Source organism: Meleagris gallopavo, chromosome 4, assembly GCF_905368555.1.
Source record: "Meleagris gallopavo chromosome 4, MGAL_WU_HG_1.1, whole genome shotgun sequence".
NCBI classification, from domain to species: Eukaryota; Metazoa; Chordata; class Aves; order Galliformes; family Phasianidae; genus Meleagris; species Meleagris gallopavo.
The window spans coordinates 57249843-57270292 of record NC_139407.1 but is presented as its reverse complement, the minus strand read 5'-3'; the positions used below and the strand labels follow the sequence as shown (position 1 = coordinate 57270292).

Below are 20450 nucleotides of genomic sequence, written 5' to 3'. Positions count from 1 at the left end.
ATCCTAATTGATCTATCAACAGTTTCTAATGCACGTTGAATATATCACTCAACATTTAGAGCCCAAACAGCCAAGTGAGGTTCATCCATATTCATGCAGAGTTATGAGCATATCTACTACTACAAGAAGTAATACTGATGTGGGAATAAAAATACACAAAACATTAGCTTTTTTTCAGAGCATCCATGAAGACAACTTGAGACTTCAGAAAAGTAATTACTTTTATATCACAGCTTTATTTCAAGCACTGATTCTTCCTGGATACAATTTATACATTTTGCATTATGTATATACATTTATGGAATACTTTTCAAGTTATCCCTAAGTAAAATATATTAGTTGTCTGAAAGTATTCCAGCAATAGTTTCCCCAAGTTACATTTTGCTGAACGCTAGTTTAGATCACAGGAGAAAAAAAAAAAAAAAGGAAAAAAATGCTTTGGCAAAACTTCCATAATCATACTTCTTCATTCATTTTCATTCCAGTATCAGTCAAATAGGAAAAAACAAACACAGTTCTACTGCTTTACTGAAATATAATTTAGAAGAATGTAGATTTTTATTTTTCAAAGTGTGTGGTCTTAACATTTCATTTTCTGCCAGTCAAAAAAACTGCTTGCTGCTTCTCAATGTAAAATGGTGCAACACGTTTTTGAAACTTGTAATTGCATTGTAGCGATGGTGACTGTTAAAAGCTCCTGGCAATCCTAGAGCCTGTGTCAAAGTAGGAGGACAGCCAAAAGTATCAAAACAGAGAAGAATGATACAGTCATTGAACTGCACACATTGAGCTTCTAGGAGGATTAACGCTTCTTGTCACAGGCTCCTGACTGTAGTTGACAATATCTGCTTTCACCACTCTCTGTCATAAAAGAAAAAACACAGCAATAATCGGAATCAAAATACAATATTGATGCTGGCAAACAACTCAACAGATACTTTACTATGAAACATAGAGGGAAAAATAAATAAATTGTGCAAAACAGACAGTTCAGTTTTCTTCAGCATCTTACAGTAAGTCTGATCAGGTGTTATTTTCTCAGTCTAAATAAGTTGACTCATACTAAGCAGAAAGAAGTGCCTTGGTAAGTTTTCTTGACAATTTTACAGAGCTAATAAAAAGCAGCAATGCAAAAAAAAAAAAAAAAAAAAAAAAAAAATCAGTGAACGCATTTTTTTTTTCTCCTCAAGAATTGTTTTGCATGTAAATTATAAAACAGAATTTTACAAAGACTATGGTATGCATTCCTTCAGAATAACCGTCTATCTTAACCAGAAACTGCAGGTAGCTCATCTTTGCCTCTTTAAGCAATTCAGAGGAAAATACAGACAGAATTCAAAGCAAATTTCAAATACAAACATCCTTCAAAAAAAAGCTTAACTAGGCATCCAGACAAAGACTGAATTAACATAAAAAGAACTTCTGTGTACTATAAATATTCATTTTCTGTGTAAAAATCTAACAGATATTACCCATTCTATTTACAAAGCATTTAATGGAACTGTTGGTCTCTCCCACATGGGGAGAGAAATAAGAGATACCAGTTTTCTGTCCATTTTCATTTGAGGCAGCAACGTAACATTTTGAATTTTACAGCAGTGAAAGCCCCTCTTAATACAATAACATGAAGTATTACCAAGTTTCTATGAACTAAGGGATTATTAGAAATGCCTCATAATTGCATACAAAACTTCAAATTAATATACTATATATTATTTCTGCTTACCAATGTAAAATACATCATTTCTAAGAGAATCTACTATAGATGTTATTTCATGTAAAAGCAATGCAGTTTGAAAAAAAAAACAAAAAAACAACAAAAAAAAAACTTCTACATCAATACCTGAACTACTGCATTGAGCAGACTTTACTCTGGCAGCTGGAAGTGTTGTGATGTTGGTTATCTTCTTCAGGGTAGTTCACTATTTCTGCCCTGACAACATGCTGTTCAGTCATGTATCAACACAATGGACAGAGATGAAGGAGAAGAATGAAAAAAAGAAAAGGAAAGGGAAGAAAAAATGGAAAGACTGATCAGTAGTTGAAAAGGAAGAATGAATGATATAAAATGACAGCGCAAAAGCTAAAACAAAGTGCATTTCTTTCCAGGCCCTATGCAGAACAGGAACTTATCTAGCAGAAAGCATCACAATCAGCATCTGTTTTCATTCTCAGGCTTCTTCAAGAACATGCACTTTCAAAGCATCAATGTGAAATATTCATGCATGCAATCAACAAAAACTTATTAGAGGAGAAGGGGCAGAAATAGAAGGGAAAGAAAAGGGAAGATAATTCAGTGGAAGGTGACAACGGCCTCTTCCTTTAAGCCTGAGGTAAATAAATTTTACAGTAGTCAGCTTTCCTATCAGCAACTCTAACAAGTGTTTAAGCGATGTGTGTGTATCTTTTCCATTACATAGCTCTTACATTACTGCTAGATATTAACCAAAAACTAGTGACAAATTAAAACCTCACATCAAAGCGCTGCTAGCTTTGATTTTACTTCATATAAAGAAAGAAAAAAACTCTTTTTTTCCCTAAAGTCAAAACAAATCTGTTAAAAGCTTTCTATTAACAAAATGCTTATGAAAAAGGGAAAAAAAAAATCATATAACTTAAGCACAAAAATTGCAGAGAAGGTCTGCTACGAAAGATAGAATAATCTTTTTCTTTAAAACTCCAACTTTTACGCAATGCATTTTTAAAGTTAAAATGAATGGCTAAATGAATGTATGTCACCATTTTGAAGGAAACAACATGCAAACTGGATTATGTGAATGTACAAGCAGTACATGTTAAAGATTATCTCTGTAAATAAAACCTATATGTCAAACAAATACTAGTAATTGAATTGCCTGGTAAAGGATCTGAATTTATTAGCTGCTGATGTACTCCTCTTGAGTTTAATTGATCACATTTGTACTATCTTATCTAGTAGACAACATCTGTGATTTACTAGACTCCTGGCCTGATGTTATCAAGGGAAAGGTTGCTAAATCCATGTGAAGGGGTAGTAGGGGTTTTAGCATTAAACAGCGTTATCTGACCTCACAGGACCTAGTTTCATCATACCAATCTTCTGACTAAAGCCAAGGAAAAAAATCTTGCAATCAGTAGGCAATTAATTGGTCGTCAAAACATTGGTCCAAATCCCATCATGTAAACAAGGCTAGGTTAGTGATCTGTGTTTAGGCACACTGTAGCAAAAAGTTGACTAACATAAATGACAAGGATTTTCTAAAGGAATCTCGCATATTTTTTAAAATACACATTGCAGTATTTATCTTATTAACTTTAAGGTGATTAAAAGCTTTGAGCTTCTTTGTATGTGTATCTGTACAGGACAAATCTATAATTGCCAAGGTTCAAACCACTGTTAGTAATGACAAAAAAAACTTACTCGGTGCAGGTGCTCTGAATTCCCAATCTGCCAAACATTTTATTATACAAAACTGGCACATGCACACCCTCATTTCTTGAGCTGGCATACAGCTAAAGAAAAAACTACAAATCACTTACAAAAACGCTACCTCTTGCCAATGCCAAGGAACAAAGCTGCACCCCATGCGGTTTTTATACTATGGTTGAAAGTAAAAAATACAGAAAGAAAAACATTTGATTAGTAGAGGAGCTATTTCCTCAAATTTCATCAGACCCTTGTGATTTAAAGGAGAGGAATTTGAGGACTGAAAATAAGTCAGAATCTGCAATTTTCTGACTTTGGAACGGTTCCATTTCAAAAACACGTTCCAGTCACACACAAACAGTAATCTATTCCTTTGTTTCACCACAGTTTTGACTAAATAAAGGTTTGATTAACAGTCATCTCAGCATGTTAACAGACAAGATTTAGTAGCTCTTGCTGAGATAGTTTAAAAACTTACCACCCCCAAATGCCTGTTCTATTCCTCTGCTGGAGATCACTGCTGCCAAAGGAGAGCTGGTGGAATGTAACATGTACTTGCACCTCATCCGCTTCAGCACAAAGTCTGGCAACTTCACTTAAAAACAACTTTCATCAGCAGTTTAAGCTAAGCTGTTGAACTTCACCCTGACGCAGCCAAGGCACACTATCACCTTCTATTTTCTGATTGTGCTGGGGGAGCGATAAATTCCAGCAAAAAGGCAGTAACAAATATCTTGGGTTGCATTAACGTCTTAAACTGCTGCAGCTGTTTTCTAACACAATGCATGGCAAATAATTTAATTTCTAGGGCTTGTTCTTGCACTTAATTAACAGTTTAGCAGTCAATTTGAAGGGGAACCAAGACTCCATCTACTTTTCAAAAGGATTTTTGTAGTTCTGCCAGTCATCAAAGCACAGAAGCCACAAGTCAAGCCCCACAAATTCATGCAAGCTGAAGTAGTGTGCTCACAATTCTTATTACTAACCACAGGTGAGTGACAGTGATTCTCCTAATGACTGTTACAATTGGAATCGTTTTTTAAAGAAAAGAAATATGATCTTCAGCCATAAAATCACAAGAAATAATTTATGAAGAGTATTCTCAGCATTAGACAATCAGTAACCATGAAGAAATATACAATAAATCATAACTGATAAATCATTTCACTGTTGGTGCCTTACAGAAATTCAGTATTTCATGTTATTCTTTGTTACCACCTAAACTAAATGAAGACACTTGATGTTCTCCAACAAACATAAAATCATAGAATATCTCGAGCTGGAAAGGATCATAAGGGTCAGCTCCTGACTCCACAAAGAACCACCCAAAAAATCAGACCATATATCTGAGAGCATTGTCCAAGTGCTCCTTGAACTCTGGCAGCTCAGAGAGGTGACCACTGCCCTGGGGAGCCTGTTCCATGCCCACCACCCTCTGGTGAAAAACCTTTTCCTAACACCCAACTTGACCCATCCCTGATGCAGCTTCATGCCGTTATGCTAAAATATACTCAAAATATAAACCATCCCATTTTTCAAAACAAAGAAACCTTGCATTACACAGAATACTGAAAATTCAAAGACAAGATCTTGGAAGAAAACAATGCACATCTGTAAAACTAAAGGGTGTTTTACTCTTTGCTCAAAGAAGAAATCAAATACAATGCTTGCAAATTAACTAAGTTGCACTTATTGTGTTTTGTTTTGTTCCTTGTGTAGCACCTATTTATCTGTTTTTATAGTCCAGTTGGTAGAGTATTAAACACCTAGAAATGTTAAGGAGCATGTTCACATAGCCATTCTATAATTTAAGGAAATCTAAAGCTGATTGCAGAGAAATTTGAAAAACAAATATCTTCTCTTTCCCCATATACACACATGGGAATCTCTATCACAAACTATTTGTTGTATACCAGGAATCATCTAAAACCACCTCCATTCAGCCAAAAGACCCACTTCCATGCTTTTGAGCAACAGCATCTACACATTACTTCAGTAGAGCTTTTCCACTGCAGACTAATAAATTTCTCTCAAGAAATGTCCTTCTGTTTGTTTCTCTGAGGCTATGAAGGTTAACATTTTTCTTTCTCTAATTTTATGCACACTTTCCGTTTCCAATCTTAAAAACTAACCAAGGTGTGGAACCAAATACAATGAACCTTAAGCTACAGCTAACAAGACAAACACTTAAATACAATTCCTTTGGTTTCTCACAGACTTAATTTTGAATAATTCCTACTGGCTGCTCAAAATAGCAAAGTCCTCAAAGTTTGTTCAAAGCAAACCTTTTACTGTTAGGAAAGTATTATTGCTTATTCAGAACAAATTAAAATTGTGCTTCGTTAGAAGAATCTTGCAAAGTCAGACTGTTTCTCTGTTTAGCTACACACACATGGAGAGACTTCTGCTGGACCTGAATGAGGAGGCAACAAAATTTCTTCTTTAACCACCTCCACTGACAGGTTTTTCTTTTTATTTTGTTGTTGCTTGTGTTGTTTGCGCCTGGATTTATTTCCTTTTTTCATTTTTTTAAATTTGGATTATTTTCTTTAAATCACTACAGCTTAGATTCACATTAACAGTAACATGTGGGCCATACTGAGTATTTAGACTGTGCATATTAACTTAGTTATTGCTACCATAATTTGCATAATATCAACTCTGTCCTATCTGCATATTGTACATTCCACTGATACATTCAACATCATTAAAAATAGTGATTATTTATAATAAGGTAGGGAAAAAGCCCACTTAAAGCCAGCACCAGTTCAAACTAGATAGTAGTGCATTCTTCAGACAAGTCTACATGGAGGTTCTTACTTTAAAAATACACACTTCCTTTATAATGCTACAATACTCTACGTAATCTCCTTTCTCATATTCTTATTTTAATAAGGTATTTAATTCAATAAGGTATTTGCATACCTGCCTACAAGTTTATATCTGAGTTCGCAGGACGCAACAGCACAAATCTAAGACCACTGCTTCAATGCAAGCTAAACAGTTCAAAAAAAATTAAGGAGCTCTTTATGGGATTAATTATTCACATACAAAACATTATATAGTTCAGAACAGTAAGTGAATGGTTCCCCAATAGTAAACAAATTTTGAAAAAACACTCAATATTTATTTACCTATAAATCACAGCTTTTTGAAACTCTTCTCCTTGCTTGTTAGGTATTCACTCTTAAGTATATTTTGCCATTTTACTATTTGCAATACAGTTTTGTAGTTGACCACTTCAACAGAGATTGTAAACACTGAAGTGGTGAAACACTTTCAGAAATTGCGTATTTATTATATATTTCAAAAAGCAGAAGACCAACCTGTACACAAGATGCATTTTGTGTCATTGGTTTTGTTTCTCTTATTAAACTTTTTGACTTATTTTGGGGATACTCATTTAATGTTAACAGCATCTAGCAATTCTAGGATACCATGTCACCATCTCAGCCAGTTTTTGGTTTAATAATTGTAATCCTAAATATCATTACATAGTAAAGGTTGCCTCAGTAGTATAATCTTTGCTTTTGAGGTTTCTGAAACGGTTTTGTGTAAAATCCTTTGGTTTAAACCTATGTGCTCACAGTCTTCCTGGCAGGAAAATTATATTTAGAAGCAGGAACCTGGCAGGAGAAGGCGGTAAAGAGACTATATTGGAAAAGCTCTTGATTGTTTGCTTATTTGAACAATTAACACATTTTAGATCACCTAACATCCACTGATTTAAATAAATAACATCAACTCTAGTAACTAAAGTTAAAGAAATTACAATTTAAATTAAAGAAAAAAACAAAAACTTTTTTTCCTATTAATTAAAAATGCCATAAAACTACTTTTGTTAGAACTATTTTGCATGTAATGATTACATGAAATATTCTTTTCAGAAACAGTAAAAAGCTCTGTTACAGTTCAAAGGAAGATATGCAACAAGGTTTTGACATGCATTTGCTGTGTTCGCACCTCTAAATCACTATTAGCCAATATAAGAGGATAGGTGATATGCTGTTGATGATTCTCCACCTATTGCTGGGAAACACTGTCCTCTCAGTCCTTTCTTGCTGCAGAGGAGATGACAGAAAATCCTCCAACTCAACACAAAGAAAAAAAAACACGAAGTCCAAAAGCAAAAGACTAAGCAATTCCTCTAAGAGGAGATTATTTGGGACAAACACAGTAAGAAAAATAATTTCAGATGGCAGGAAGCCACATTAGCTACCCTAACACCCAATACCATAGGTCTGTCAAGAGTGGGTATACTCAATCAGAAAAAGATTTGTTTCGCATTTGTATATGATAATGTACAAGTAGGAAATAGTGCTCTTAAACTGAGGCAAACAAACCTTACTGAGGAAAGCATCATCGTCGTGTATTATAAAGGCACATAATGAAAACTAAACTCATAGATTAACCAACCAAAGAACATCACATAGTTAATTCTTGACTCTGTAATTGACAAACAGGGCAGCCTGGGCTAGTGCCTGGCAACCCTGCACACAGCAGGGGGGTTGAAAGTAGGTGATGATTGTGGTCCTTTTCAATGCAGGCCATTCTATGATTCTTATGAAACAGTACTTTTTTCCTATTCAGTTCAGTATATGTCTATACTGAACATTAATTTAGAACAGTTACGCTTGCCGAAACTTATGCCTTCCATCTCTTAAGCTTTTAGTGTTATAAAATGATATTGCTTTAGTATGTAAAGAATTTTAAAGCAGTTATCATAAACACTGAATATGATATCAGTGTACAGTAATTTATGTATAGATAAGAGCATCTTTTACGCTACCTGCGAATGCAAAAATATAAGGAGACATTAATGTCTAAGAAAATTTTTATATACTACAAACAGCTCTCAAACTATTATTTTCTTTAGTTTTTTTGAACATGCATTTTTATTGCTTCAGCAAGTTTATCACGATGGATAAAGATTATTATATTTTTAAGAAGCTGTTGTGATAGTAACTAACTGTCTCTAGTAGAATGGGTGCAGTTCACTTAAAAGGATAGATATTAATTTGCAACATTATTTGTGGTTTTTTTTCTAAATACTAAATAAAATTTTAAGCACAACATGTATTTGTGGAAAATCACCTGTGATTGTTCCATTTCTGCTTTGTTCAATTTGATGCCAAGGATGTCAGCAGCAATTCTTTGAAAACACAGGAAGACCTATGGAAAAAAAAAATTACATCATATTTGAATGATTAAGAACAGACATCCTAAGAGTTCTTTCAAATATATCAAGCCATTCTTGAACTGTAAACAACAAGATATAGAGAACTATGACCTGTGCAAAACAGATCTGAAACAATCTCATCTGGTATATTCAATTTTGTTTAAAAATTGGGGAAAATAACTCAACAATGCTATGAGGAATGAACAGTACGCTAGATTGTTAGGCAACACTTCTACTCTGCCTCCAGAGGCTTAAGTTTAAACAAGCTTTTACACAACCCACCTCTCAAATACTGCTCTCAGTGCTGTAAAATATGAATAAGGGTATTCACTAATGTTTAGCAGAAAAATATTTTACCAGTGTATTGTGCAATAAAGACATAAATTTCTGAAATTCAGAACAACTGAATTGTGCATCAGCACCACCAAAATCTCTGCTGTGTAAGCTTCAAAAACATTACGAACATCAAATCCAAGCCATTATGTATTTGTTTAGGAGTCTTACAAATGATTGTATGTGTTCTGTTATTGAACAGAAATATCTAAGTAAGCAAAATGTGGCATGGCATGGAGCAGCCTAGCCATTAAACTTCAGATGTGGCTTGACAGATAACACTGAGTGGGAAGGCTATCTAAAATAACTCCTTTACTTCACCTCAATACAGTCCACCAATCTTACTGTTTAGGGAGCTACTTTTTAAATCTGATTAAAGGACACAAATGATACTAAATAGGAACAGTTTAAGACTCTACTTCTGCTGAATGCAGAATACTGTCAAACTGCATCTTATGCTCTGAGTGGCTACACAACTGAGCACAAAGCCTAACCTGCCAGCCTACAGTGCTTTTCACCATACAGCCACCATTCCAGAAGGTAAGGCCTGTGGAAGCATCAGTCATTTTCAAGGAAAAATTAAAATAAATAAATAAATAAATAAATAAATAAAACCATTCACACATTTTTTTCTTACAGCTCAGATGGAAGATGAAAGCGAGTGAGTGGCAAAACCAACAAACCACTGTCACTTCCAAAATCACCTTACTTTCTCTGATCTACTTGGTCTACTATCAGCCTACTGTACTAACACTCATACAGCAAGGAAATGGGCAGACCTTTTTCAGAGACCTGCCCAACCAAGCTCTGTGGTGTAATTAAACTGATCACCTGCTGTGTTGAAGTTCTGTGCACAAAGCACCAGGTGGGAGCTCAGTGCTCTACTTATGCAGTTCAATGGAGAGTACGACAGTTACGCTACAGTAAATCTTTCATGAAGTTTAATGCTCCTCTAAGGAGACATTCAGATTTTTCTATGTATATAAAATTATCTTTTGCAAATGAGTCTGTTGGAAAGATCTGAGGTAAACAAAACAAATCACTTCATCTACCTTAATTGAGCATGTAAGACTCCTCTAATCTATACCCACAGCAGCCATGGAAGGCCCCTCCCTAAATCACTGTCCAGAATAAACACCCTGTCTTCCCTGCACAACTACCCAAATACACATGAACTGCAGTAACAGTGGAAAGAGTTAATTCAAACCTATACCGAAACTAAAAATGAACTACTGTAAACTATTCTTCATACCTTCTTTTGTCAGTAGATATTTAAACAGAAAGTTCTGGTTAATGCTTTTAGGTACGTTCGGATTTACTTTTGTTTTTAAACAGTAAGTTAATAAAAGTACAATTAGCATATACAGTGGGATGCTGCTGTAATTCATGAATTACATCATCAATTAAGAAGACATAATAAAGATTCCTCCTTAATTTGTAATGTTAACTATATCCATCTTATAAAAACTACTACTTTACCACAAAATGTTTGTCTCCTTGAGAAAGGAACACATTTCATCACATGCAAACTTCACTGCATGAACTATTATAAAATTTGTCTTCTCTTTCTAACATAAGAAAAACATTTTCAGACTTTAAACAAAAATTCCTGCCAAAGATTTAACACAAACTCTAAGGAGAATCAGGATTCACTGCATTTGTATCAGCAGTATAACACAATAATCACACAAATTATAGAATCTGGCAGTCCACTGTAGAAGTAATAGAGCTTTCATCAAATATCTTTAAACAACCAGTGATGCCATTTGTGTTACAGAATTATGCTTCCATATAATTGGACATGGCCTTACTGTTCAGTAATACTCAAATAAAATAAGCTATGTTGCCCATGTAAGACAAAGACAGACTTATGTTTTTAACTGGAATCACATAGTCATTAGGCATGTGATAGAAATCAAGAAAAACAATACAATGTGATTTCATCTGATACAGTCAACTAAAAGAGAACCTTTTCTCCCATACACTTCCAACTAAAACAAGTATCTAAATTAGGTCTGAAATAAATGATCACTCTAAAATGTGCTCGGCAAAGCATTACAAATACCAGAAAGTTCAAGTTTAAATGGACCCACAGAAAAAATGTCTTCTAGCTCAGAACCCATATTAAAAATTTTGATTGTAACAGGATCTTGTGAATTTATCAACTGTTAAAAGTTTCTCTGTTGATGCTCTATAGATGAGACTTCACCTGGAACAAAGGGTGACAGCAGAGATCTAACAGGCCTCATTTCTCATCATGTATAAACCAGAGTATTTCCACACTAAGATCAACCCGCAAAGCAAATGAGAAGACACTGTAATTAATAAAGAACATACACATTCACAGAAAGATCAGTACAGAGTTTATTTTTCTTACTTACAGAATCTCCTGTCTTGGCTGACACAAAATGGCTACTGAAATTGTTTTCCTGACAAAATCGCTGATGCTTATCAACTTTCACTGTGCGCATATGCTCCAAGTCAACTAGAAACAAGTGGGAAAAAAAGATTATTACAGAGTAACATAGAGAGCTTAAAGTATCCTTAGGTAGTTATCTGTCTTAGAAAACTCATTCACTGGAAATACATAAGATGTCATCTTACTCTTTACAGAGGTATGCAAATGCCAGTTTCTTTTTATAATCGTATGTGAAAAATAAAGAAATCACAATGAACATTGTGCATATTTCTGGACTCACACAAGCAATTGGTAACAACTTTCCCACTAACTACACGCAGAAAAAAAAATCTGAGACAGATCAATTAAATTTTGTGGGGTTTTTTGTTTGTTTGTTTTAACAAGTATGATGTATAATGGTAGCCCAGCATAAACTAGAGACACAGAGTTCACAAAGTACATCTGAAATGTGTTGGAAATAACTTTACTGCAGAACACAGTAGAGCAAAAACATTCACTATAATAAAAAAAAAATGAACTGAATAAAAACACTGATGGTTAGTTATTTTATACGAAGTCTTCAATTCCACGTTTCAGAACATTTTCATTTTTAGCATTTATAACCAGTGGAAGCAAAGTAAAGCTTTCAAATGGTATTTTATGTTAAAAAGCACTCGTTGCCTACAACACAACATGGAGCTCAAGTCTTGCACAGGTTTTATTGTGCACATTCCAGTTTTTCCAAATCTGATCCTAAGGTAACTGGAAACTATATTGAAAAGTTTCTCTTTTTATTGCATTACAGTTCCTATAAGGGTGTTGACTCTCTGCTGTCAAATTATAAGGCAAATATATTCAGAAGGATTTAAGGACAACCAGGCTCTTTGAGTCAATACAGGAAAAAAAAACTTAAACTGATTTCCTGAGGAAGGGACCCAACTGACTTGTAAAAACTTGTAAATTTGCAAATCTAGTAAGCCTGCATAATAGTGTCATTTGATTATCAGCTGAAAAAAAAGCTCTCATACTACATAAAAGGCTTTATTTTAAAATGATATTGGAGGTCTTTAATTTGTAGGCTCTGGAGATTTTCTCTTGGAGATTTTTAGTCTAACAGGGGATTCCTACACCCCATTTATACTGCTTACTTTGGTTAATGTGGAGTTTTTGCCACATATTACTGTTCCTCACACATCAGTAAGGCCTTGTTTATAAGAACAGGCCTAAAATCATCCAGTTACCACAGGCATTAATTTGTGAAGGACTAAAATACTAAGCTATTAACACTAACGTTTGTAGTACAGTACTTCATCATATTAAATGTAGAATATACAGTTTTACAAAAAATAGGAAGAACAAATGCATTTATTAGGATAAATCCCAAAGTCGATAAAAAGCCTCATACAGTCTATGTAACAGTTGTTTAACTTCTTTCTCTTAAAAATAACTACCAGGAGAGAGCTTCTGTTGAAATGCTTTTAAGAAGAAAAAAAACACAGCATACTCTCTAAACAATATCACTATTAGCTATTAATTTTACTCTTCATATATCAGCTTTAAGTGCAGCCTGGAAAAAACAACACTGTGATTACTCTTTGGGGAAAAAATAAAATAAAAATCAATATATTTCCTTTATTTTTATTTAACAATGTTTTAAAGGAACCTTAACCTCACCTCTGTATTGAAACTTCAAAAGTCTACACACAATTACAATTAAAAAGTCAACCACTGATCCTATTTACACCATATCTCTAAGACCACAGTATACTCACGTAAGCCTCTAAACACAAGCTCACAAGTAACAATTTCTCTCAATCTCTCTTTCCCAAGAAGAAAAGAACAGAGGTCACAGGAACACACAAGCATACAAAAGTTACATGAATTTTCAAGAAGAAAACATTCTGCCTTGTAAGAAATCGTATCCCAAAATGCTTCTTATTTTCTATCAAAATATGGTCAGTGGAGCATATATTTTGCTACAGTAGAGAAATCAAAAGCATGCAGGATCCCAGAATCTACAGACCGGAAGTAAAAATCAGGGTAAAACTGTGTTTCTGAAATTTGTGCAACTCCTCTTCCCAGTTAGGAGTATTTCATCCCATGGCTTCTGAATTCCGGGCAGTCTGCAGCAAACTGTGCAGTTACTGTTACAGAAGATAACTGCCAGGTAAACGTCCATATGCGTGCACTCAGCTCACAGTAAACACAAGGCAATTCATGTTACAAGCATTAGCCCTCACTGAAAGAGGGCACAGTTTTAGTACAAGAAAAAGATTTCAAGTGCTAATAAATATTTAATCACAAAAAGTTGTGGAGCACAATCATAGGCAGTTACTGAAGATCAGCTAAAAATGCAGCAAATAATTACCCTCTAGTTTTTTTCAATTATTTTTATTTCTTTGAACATCTGATGTTGGTCAGTAGAATATGCAGAACTCATAGCTAACAGGACATAACTCTTGTCTAGCTTTTATTTAGACATGATAAAGAAAAGACTTTAGGAGGGATCTTGAGGAGAAAACTTATTTTCTAAATAGGTGTTTATAAGAACTGTAAGGAGGAAAAAAAAAAACAAAAAAAACCTCATAGCTGGCTGACTTGGGCTTGTACGATGAATCACTCAGCGGCAGGAATAGGTGTCTTTGGGATGAAGGATGATACAAGGATGTACTTAAGCCATGAAAAGCTTAAAGGCAAAGACAAATAACTTTTGGCTAGAAAGAAGAGAATGATACATAAATACAGTATGATTTCACAAACCAGGAAAATGATTTTGCTGAATAGTCTAAATGACTAGATAACATTGTGCTTGCCAATAAAAAGGAATTTCAGCAATTACGATGCAAAAGATGAACATTTTAACCATGGTAATGATTATGATAGGCCATACCTAATGAAGGTCACGAAAAAAGATTTGGACTTATATCAAACACAAACATTTAGAAAAAGACCAGAAGAGACGGACATTTCCACGCCAGACTGTTCAGTCACCCTATTCATCTGAAGCAAATTAGGAAGATGACAATAGCAGGAGGAAATTAATAGCTCTGTTTTTACCAAGGATAATTTAAGTTGATGGCAAGAAACCACAAGGAGACGTCAAAAGGAGACACAAGGATTTTGTTTGCAAAGGAAAAACAACTTGAACTATTCATAAATAGTGAGATCCTAAAATACACAAACATTACAAATTGTTACTTTGGTTCAAGTGCTTGCCTACAAACTGTGCTATCCTTATCAATAAATAATGCTTTTTCTGCTCATTAAAAGCTAAAGCAAGACCCAAATGGATAAGTTTTACAGTATATAGCAAGAATATTTATTTGGTCTTCGAGCTTGTCTGGTGGGGAGAGTCACTTCAACTGAGGCAAACAAAACAATTGTGGTTCTCAAGTAACAGATCTACATGTGTAGTATGGACAGATACCACATAAATATACCTGCACAACAAAAATAGACTGGAAATTCATGAATTACTTCCACCTAGCCTGGGAGATGCAAATGAAACTCTCCCCTCAAGAAGAAACTAGAACAGATCAGTGTCTGCTGCAGCAAGAGATGAGGCTCGCTATAAGACTTGCTTTTCACAAACTCTGCAGAGTTCCATCTTGATCTGTAGGAGACTGAGCATAGATCGAGAAAGGTGAAAAAAGAAGAGTCTGGATCTCGCTCTCATAGAAGTTGCAAATGCTCTGTCCAAAGCATTGCTGAAGGCATAAAAAGAAGGAAGAAGAAAACTGCAGAATCTAGATAAGGAAGAAAGTCAAAGAATATCACAGTTACCTCTGTGGTGCAAGTGACAATTCAATGACAAGGACAAAATTGTGGGCTTAAACTGGGACTAGAGATTGGACTGGCTCACATCTTCTGGTGACTGAGAAACTATTTTTTCCATCATTCTTCAAACTACTGATATACATTGCTTAATTGCGGTGAAAAGTGATAGACAATGCTACATTAAAGAGGAAAGAAAACAGTAGATGAATATTTTAAACAATCGTCTGCAAGGCTAGGCTATCTGACTGGTAAAAATTCTGAGCAAGCTCTTGAGACAGTATAAGTAATCAACTGTAAGTCACATTCCTGTATAACTTTACATGAGAAATTAGGAGTAAGCCACAGACATTCTAGCTTTTGGTTAGCAGTGAGGGAATGCAAGGACACTAGGAAGTGGGTGATTTACAGTCTCCACTACACATAGCCATTCAACAGCAGTTGAGTCTCAGTTGAAATGTTCGGCTATTTTTGTCTTGAGATTCCCAAACTATTAATGCTAAATAAATTAACACCAAATTTATTTACCTTATGCTGTTTAACTGTATGTATCATTCCTCTAAGATAACAGAGGCTTGCAAAAAGTCTCTGCCAGTGGATCCATAATAGTTTGGCATGCTATGCTTCCATGATTTCCATTTCAGTACAACACAAAGGTGAAAAACCAGTAGCCAGGCAACGTAAGTACTGGTTTATTTCTTCTTTTCCATTAAATGAACTACCACAAATACAATTAACTCACTAGAATCACTTCACGTAATGAAGTGTGATATCAAATCCCAGAGCTGTTTTGCCTTTAAATTATGGTAACAATAAATATGTATAACAATAGTTATAACTCAACCGGGACAGACAACTCAGTAAGTACTTTAAAGTATCATTAATCAGTGAAATGATGAATGTTCTGGTTTCATCACCTTTCAAAATGGCAGAAATCTAACAGTAGATCACTTTGATTTAAATGTTGTTACCTAAACAAGTAACTGTACATACTCTAAAAGACACCAGAACATCATTTATGCAGAATGTAAAGGCTGCCACTTGTGCTATGTGTGTGCCTTTCCCACAGGACTGCCACTGTCTTCCTTCATAACATCATTAGAGAATAGTTCCATGTAAATACAGTGTTTTTAAAGTCAGAAGGCATTGATTTTTGCAATAATCTTTCTTTCAGGTAATTCTGGAAGAAACACAAATACATAACTAGAACAGATACTAACAAGCAGCTGAAAAAATGGTGACAGTACTTGTTCAGAATGTTTTAAACAGCTGAGTGGCATGCATAATGCGTGTTAAGCAAGTCTGAATGTAGTAGTTTGCTGACTTTTCTCCTGGATTGAGAGATTACATTTACAAACAGTAATGCACAATAAGGTTATTTTATTATTCCAGTGATAACTAATCTAGCCATTTGCTAAAGCATCTGTATGGAAAGAAACTTTAAAGATATAGCTCAGAGTATTTCAGTAAAAGGATGCTTCTCCACCCAAAACTGAGTCTTTCAAAACTTCCAAGTGTAACAACTACAAGGCAATCTGTTCTAAAAGGCCAGTTCTTCTTTCAGGCTGAAATTATTGATTGATATTTACTGCATTTATACTAAACTCTGTATTAACATAAATGAATTCACAACTGCCTTGCTTCATAATTATCACACATATTATGCTTTCATATTTTAAGATAATTAAGGGTAGTTTGAAAGTTATGAGTAAACATCTATACTAATCTATGGTAGTGCACAAAAATATATTCTTTTACAGTATGCTGTGAAAAACGAAATACAAATCTTTCTGCAAAGTATTTGCAGCTGTTCACACAAGGTATACAATTACATAATGTTTAAATAATGAGCTATCACGATTAGCCCACACAGACATGACAAGTAAAATGCTTTAATAATTTATTAATTTGATTTACATGTGCTTAAAATTATGTACATACTTTCCCTTCTGAAAATACTCCAGGGTCATAAAAAAGGGGACTGTATATGGTGAATTTTTCATCCCATTTTGTTATAATTTCAGGACCACTTCTTAAGAACAAACCTAGTTTGAGTACCTGAAAACTTAACACAGCCACGAAAACAACATTTATTGTCTTCATGCAGCATCCCTGCCCAACAAGCAGTCAGTTTAACTGCAGTGCGAAGACTGCTTCACCTGTGCAAAAGCAGAAGTGTCTGAATAGGGGAATAGAAAGGAGATTTCTGTAAGATTTTATTCCAAAGAATAAAACAGAAATCCTGATTCATACTGCGAGCAGCTCTAGCCATGAAGAGCCCCTCTCAGGCCTCCTCTGCCATAAGCAATACTACCCAGTTTCTCTTCTAGTTCTGCCATCATTCCAAAGAAAATAGGGAAAAAAGCAACAAAAACCCTCTCCAGCTTTTTATTGCACAGCTTACCAGTAACCTACTGCTTTCCCACTGAAGGATGGAGCTAGTTAATTGAGCCTTCATTTTCCATGAATATTTGAACGGATTACTTAGAACTTCAAGCAAGGGCACTTTCATTTTCTAATTAGACACAAAAGCTCTTTCTGTATAAATAATAAAATTATCTAATATTTCTGATCTTATTACTAATGATGACTAATTCATAACTGATACAACACTATAAGAACTAGAATTATGCAGAAATTATAATAAATTCAATTCATCAGACCAAAATGGCAATGAGTCTGCAGTACTATCAAACATTAACAGTTTAAGATCTAGTTTTATTAAAAATCAGTTTTGACTTGCTACTTTCCAATTAATTTTGCACACAGTTTTCAAGAAATTCAAGCATTAATGCCAAAGTGCAAACTGCAACTTTTTGTAGCTGATTTTTTTTAGTAATTTCAAGCTTTTTTCTTACACTAAAATTGTATAGCTCCCAAAAAAAAAAAAACTCTTTCATGGAAGTCCTGAAAACTATATCACAACTCTGATTTAAGGAAGCTCAACGAAATATAAATATAGTTCCAAGTACAGATTTTCTCAGTAATTTTTTTAGGTTATCAAGAAAACATCTAGAGTGTTGATCTGGTTATACTCATGTCAGACAAACTACATGTCACATTAACTACCTCCAGGAAGTTATTCCAAACACAAAATAAACTGTTTATGCCCCTTCTCAGATAGATAGCATGACAGATTGTTATTAGTTGAAGACAGATGAAATACATTAATTTGATTGCAAGCATGTGTTTACTTTCTCACTGTCATGTACACTCTGCTGCTGATGCTTCCCTATGAGGATGTAGTAACAAATCACGTTATATTAGAAGACTTGCTAAGGGAGAATAATAATAGCTGGTGCTGCACTTTAATGCTTAAAACACTATACTTAACATTTCCAGCTATAACAGGAAATCGCCGGTTCCAGAAAGCAGAAAAAAAAGCTTAAAAACTCTTGTGATTTACACAAAGCTGCTTAACACTTCCTCCTCTAAAAAACTAAAATTATCAACAAATATGTTTGTCAATTACTGAAGAAAAATATAACCTTTTAAGTGCCAAATACATGTCCAGAGCTCTTGCAAAACCAAAACACAAATTTCCACAGAGACAAGATAAAGAATGTATGCTCAATATAGGAAAAATAAGGTGGACAATTTCCAAGTCTCCTCAGTTAAAAGCACAACAGCATCTTGCCCTTGAAGTGAGGTTTCCCTGTTTTCACATATGCCTCCTATGGGCCTCCATTTAATTCTACAGAACCTATTTGGAATTCTGTTTCCTCTCAAAGAACAACAAAGACTAAAAATCTGTAATAAGCTTCTTAGCATAAGGGCAAATCACACAGTAAAGTTAGGTCAACAATTCTAACATCTTTTCTAATTAGTAAGTAATAGGAAAGAATGCATTTAGCATTATAAGTTCTCTTTGATTTATATTTAAAGTGGAAGCTCTTGTCTTTATATTAAGATTCCTACATAAAAGTATGCTATATTAATTGAGACTTTAAAACACCGGTAAACAATAAAGGACAACAGCATTTTTTCTAAGGCTCAAAAAGGTTAATTGGATTAACATCTCCAAGATTTAAAACAGATTTCAGCACACTGAAACAATGGGACAGGATCCTCACCTAATAATAAGCATGTATAATGTTTGGTAGATGACAGGTCATTTTTAAAGAAGATACGTTAACCTTTGCAAATGCAAACAGCAGGCATCTTTTCATACCAAAGTAAAATTTTTTTTGAAGGAGAAGGGGAAGAAAAAAAATTACACACCCAAGTTTCTTTTCAAAGCTAAGATGATAGATGAATGATTTACACAGCTTGAAGGGACAGTTAAATAGAATAAAATAATATTTTTTTCTCGGCTAGACATTTCCCATTTTCATTTTTCAATAAATTCTTGGCAGAAATTTTTGCCACCATTTATCATTTGACTGAACAGAATAAGATTGCACTGATAGCCACTATGTGATCCCCTCTGTTAAGCACTTACCATCCTCATCGTTACCCCTAATATATATGCTTTTGGAAACAAGGGGAATAGTAAAAAAGTATACTATGAAACAAACAATACTATAAGGTAACTTAATTTATCTTGTAATTAAAACATACTTACAGCAACTCTTTTTTAGCTTTATTTTCCTTTCTTTATGAAAGGGTACCACTATAGCATAGAAAGCAAGAGAAGAGGAGGAAAGGTGCGTTTTGAAGCCATCTGCTTACCCTGCAACTCAAGTGACTACGTACCCTGAAGATACATCTGTACTGCAGACAGAGCCATCACAAAGAGAGAAGCCAATTAACTTAAACACATTAATCCGGGCACAAGGAGCGTAGATGTTGCAGCACAGACCTCTGTGCAGATTAACTTACCATGTATCTCTGTTTATTGTCTGCAGTATACATATCTATACAAACACGCCTTTAGGGTAAGTTTCACACTTCAAGTGGGAACGTGAATGAAAGAAGATGAAATGCTTTTTCTGCACAGTATTATGGAGTTTGATCAGCCTGCTGTGTGCAGATGAATGCCTTTCTCGCTCAAAAGCATCATCTCACAGGGCTTTAATGCTGTTAAATTTCACACTTTGGGTTAATCAAGATTTTACCTTCTGCAAAGAAATGTATGCTGAGATTATAAATTACTCCTGAAGTAAGACTGTTTGCTAACTATTGCTTTTTATCTAGCCAGTCAGATCCTGGCACAGCCCTTATCATTTATAAGTACTTTGCAATTACAGATAGTCTGCTGCCTAATTCTTTTCTGAGTAAATTAGGCAAACGCTTTTACAAATGAAAAATGAAACATGAATGAAAAAATAAACATAAAGCCTTGCCTAAGATCACATGAAGTTTCACTGAAGCATTTTACTTCACAGAAGCAATTTTACTGCTTTATACACTAAATTGAC

General features: G+C 34.5%; 1 protein-coding gene across 3 annotated transcripts in view; it reads right to left on the bottom strand.

The window, feature by feature from the left end:
- Positions 1 to 216: 216 nt before the first annotated feature.
- The window catches only part of RAB28 (RAB28, member RAS oncogene family), a 59729-nt gene continuing 39495 nt past the window's right edge, over positions 217 to 20450 (bottom strand). Inside the window, exons 5-9 of one of the 3 annotated variants that reach the window (XM_085223462.1) lie at positions 11300 to 11403; positions 8501 to 8578; positions 3531 to 3578; positions 1844 to 1944; positions 217 to 861 (exon numbers count right to left, since the gene is read on the bottom strand). In XM_085223462.1, the coding sequence (XP_085079588.1) occupies positions 1849 to 1944; positions 3531 to 3578; positions 8501 to 8578; positions 11300 to 11403 (326 nt within the window). In that variant the 3' untranslated portion in view covers positions 217 to 861; positions 1844 to 1848. The remainder of the gene's footprint in view (positions 862 to 1843; positions 1945 to 3530; positions 3579 to 8500; positions 8579 to 11299; positions 11404 to 20450) is intronic. The other 2 variants (XM_085223463.1, XM_085223464.1) reach the window with 2 other exon arrangements.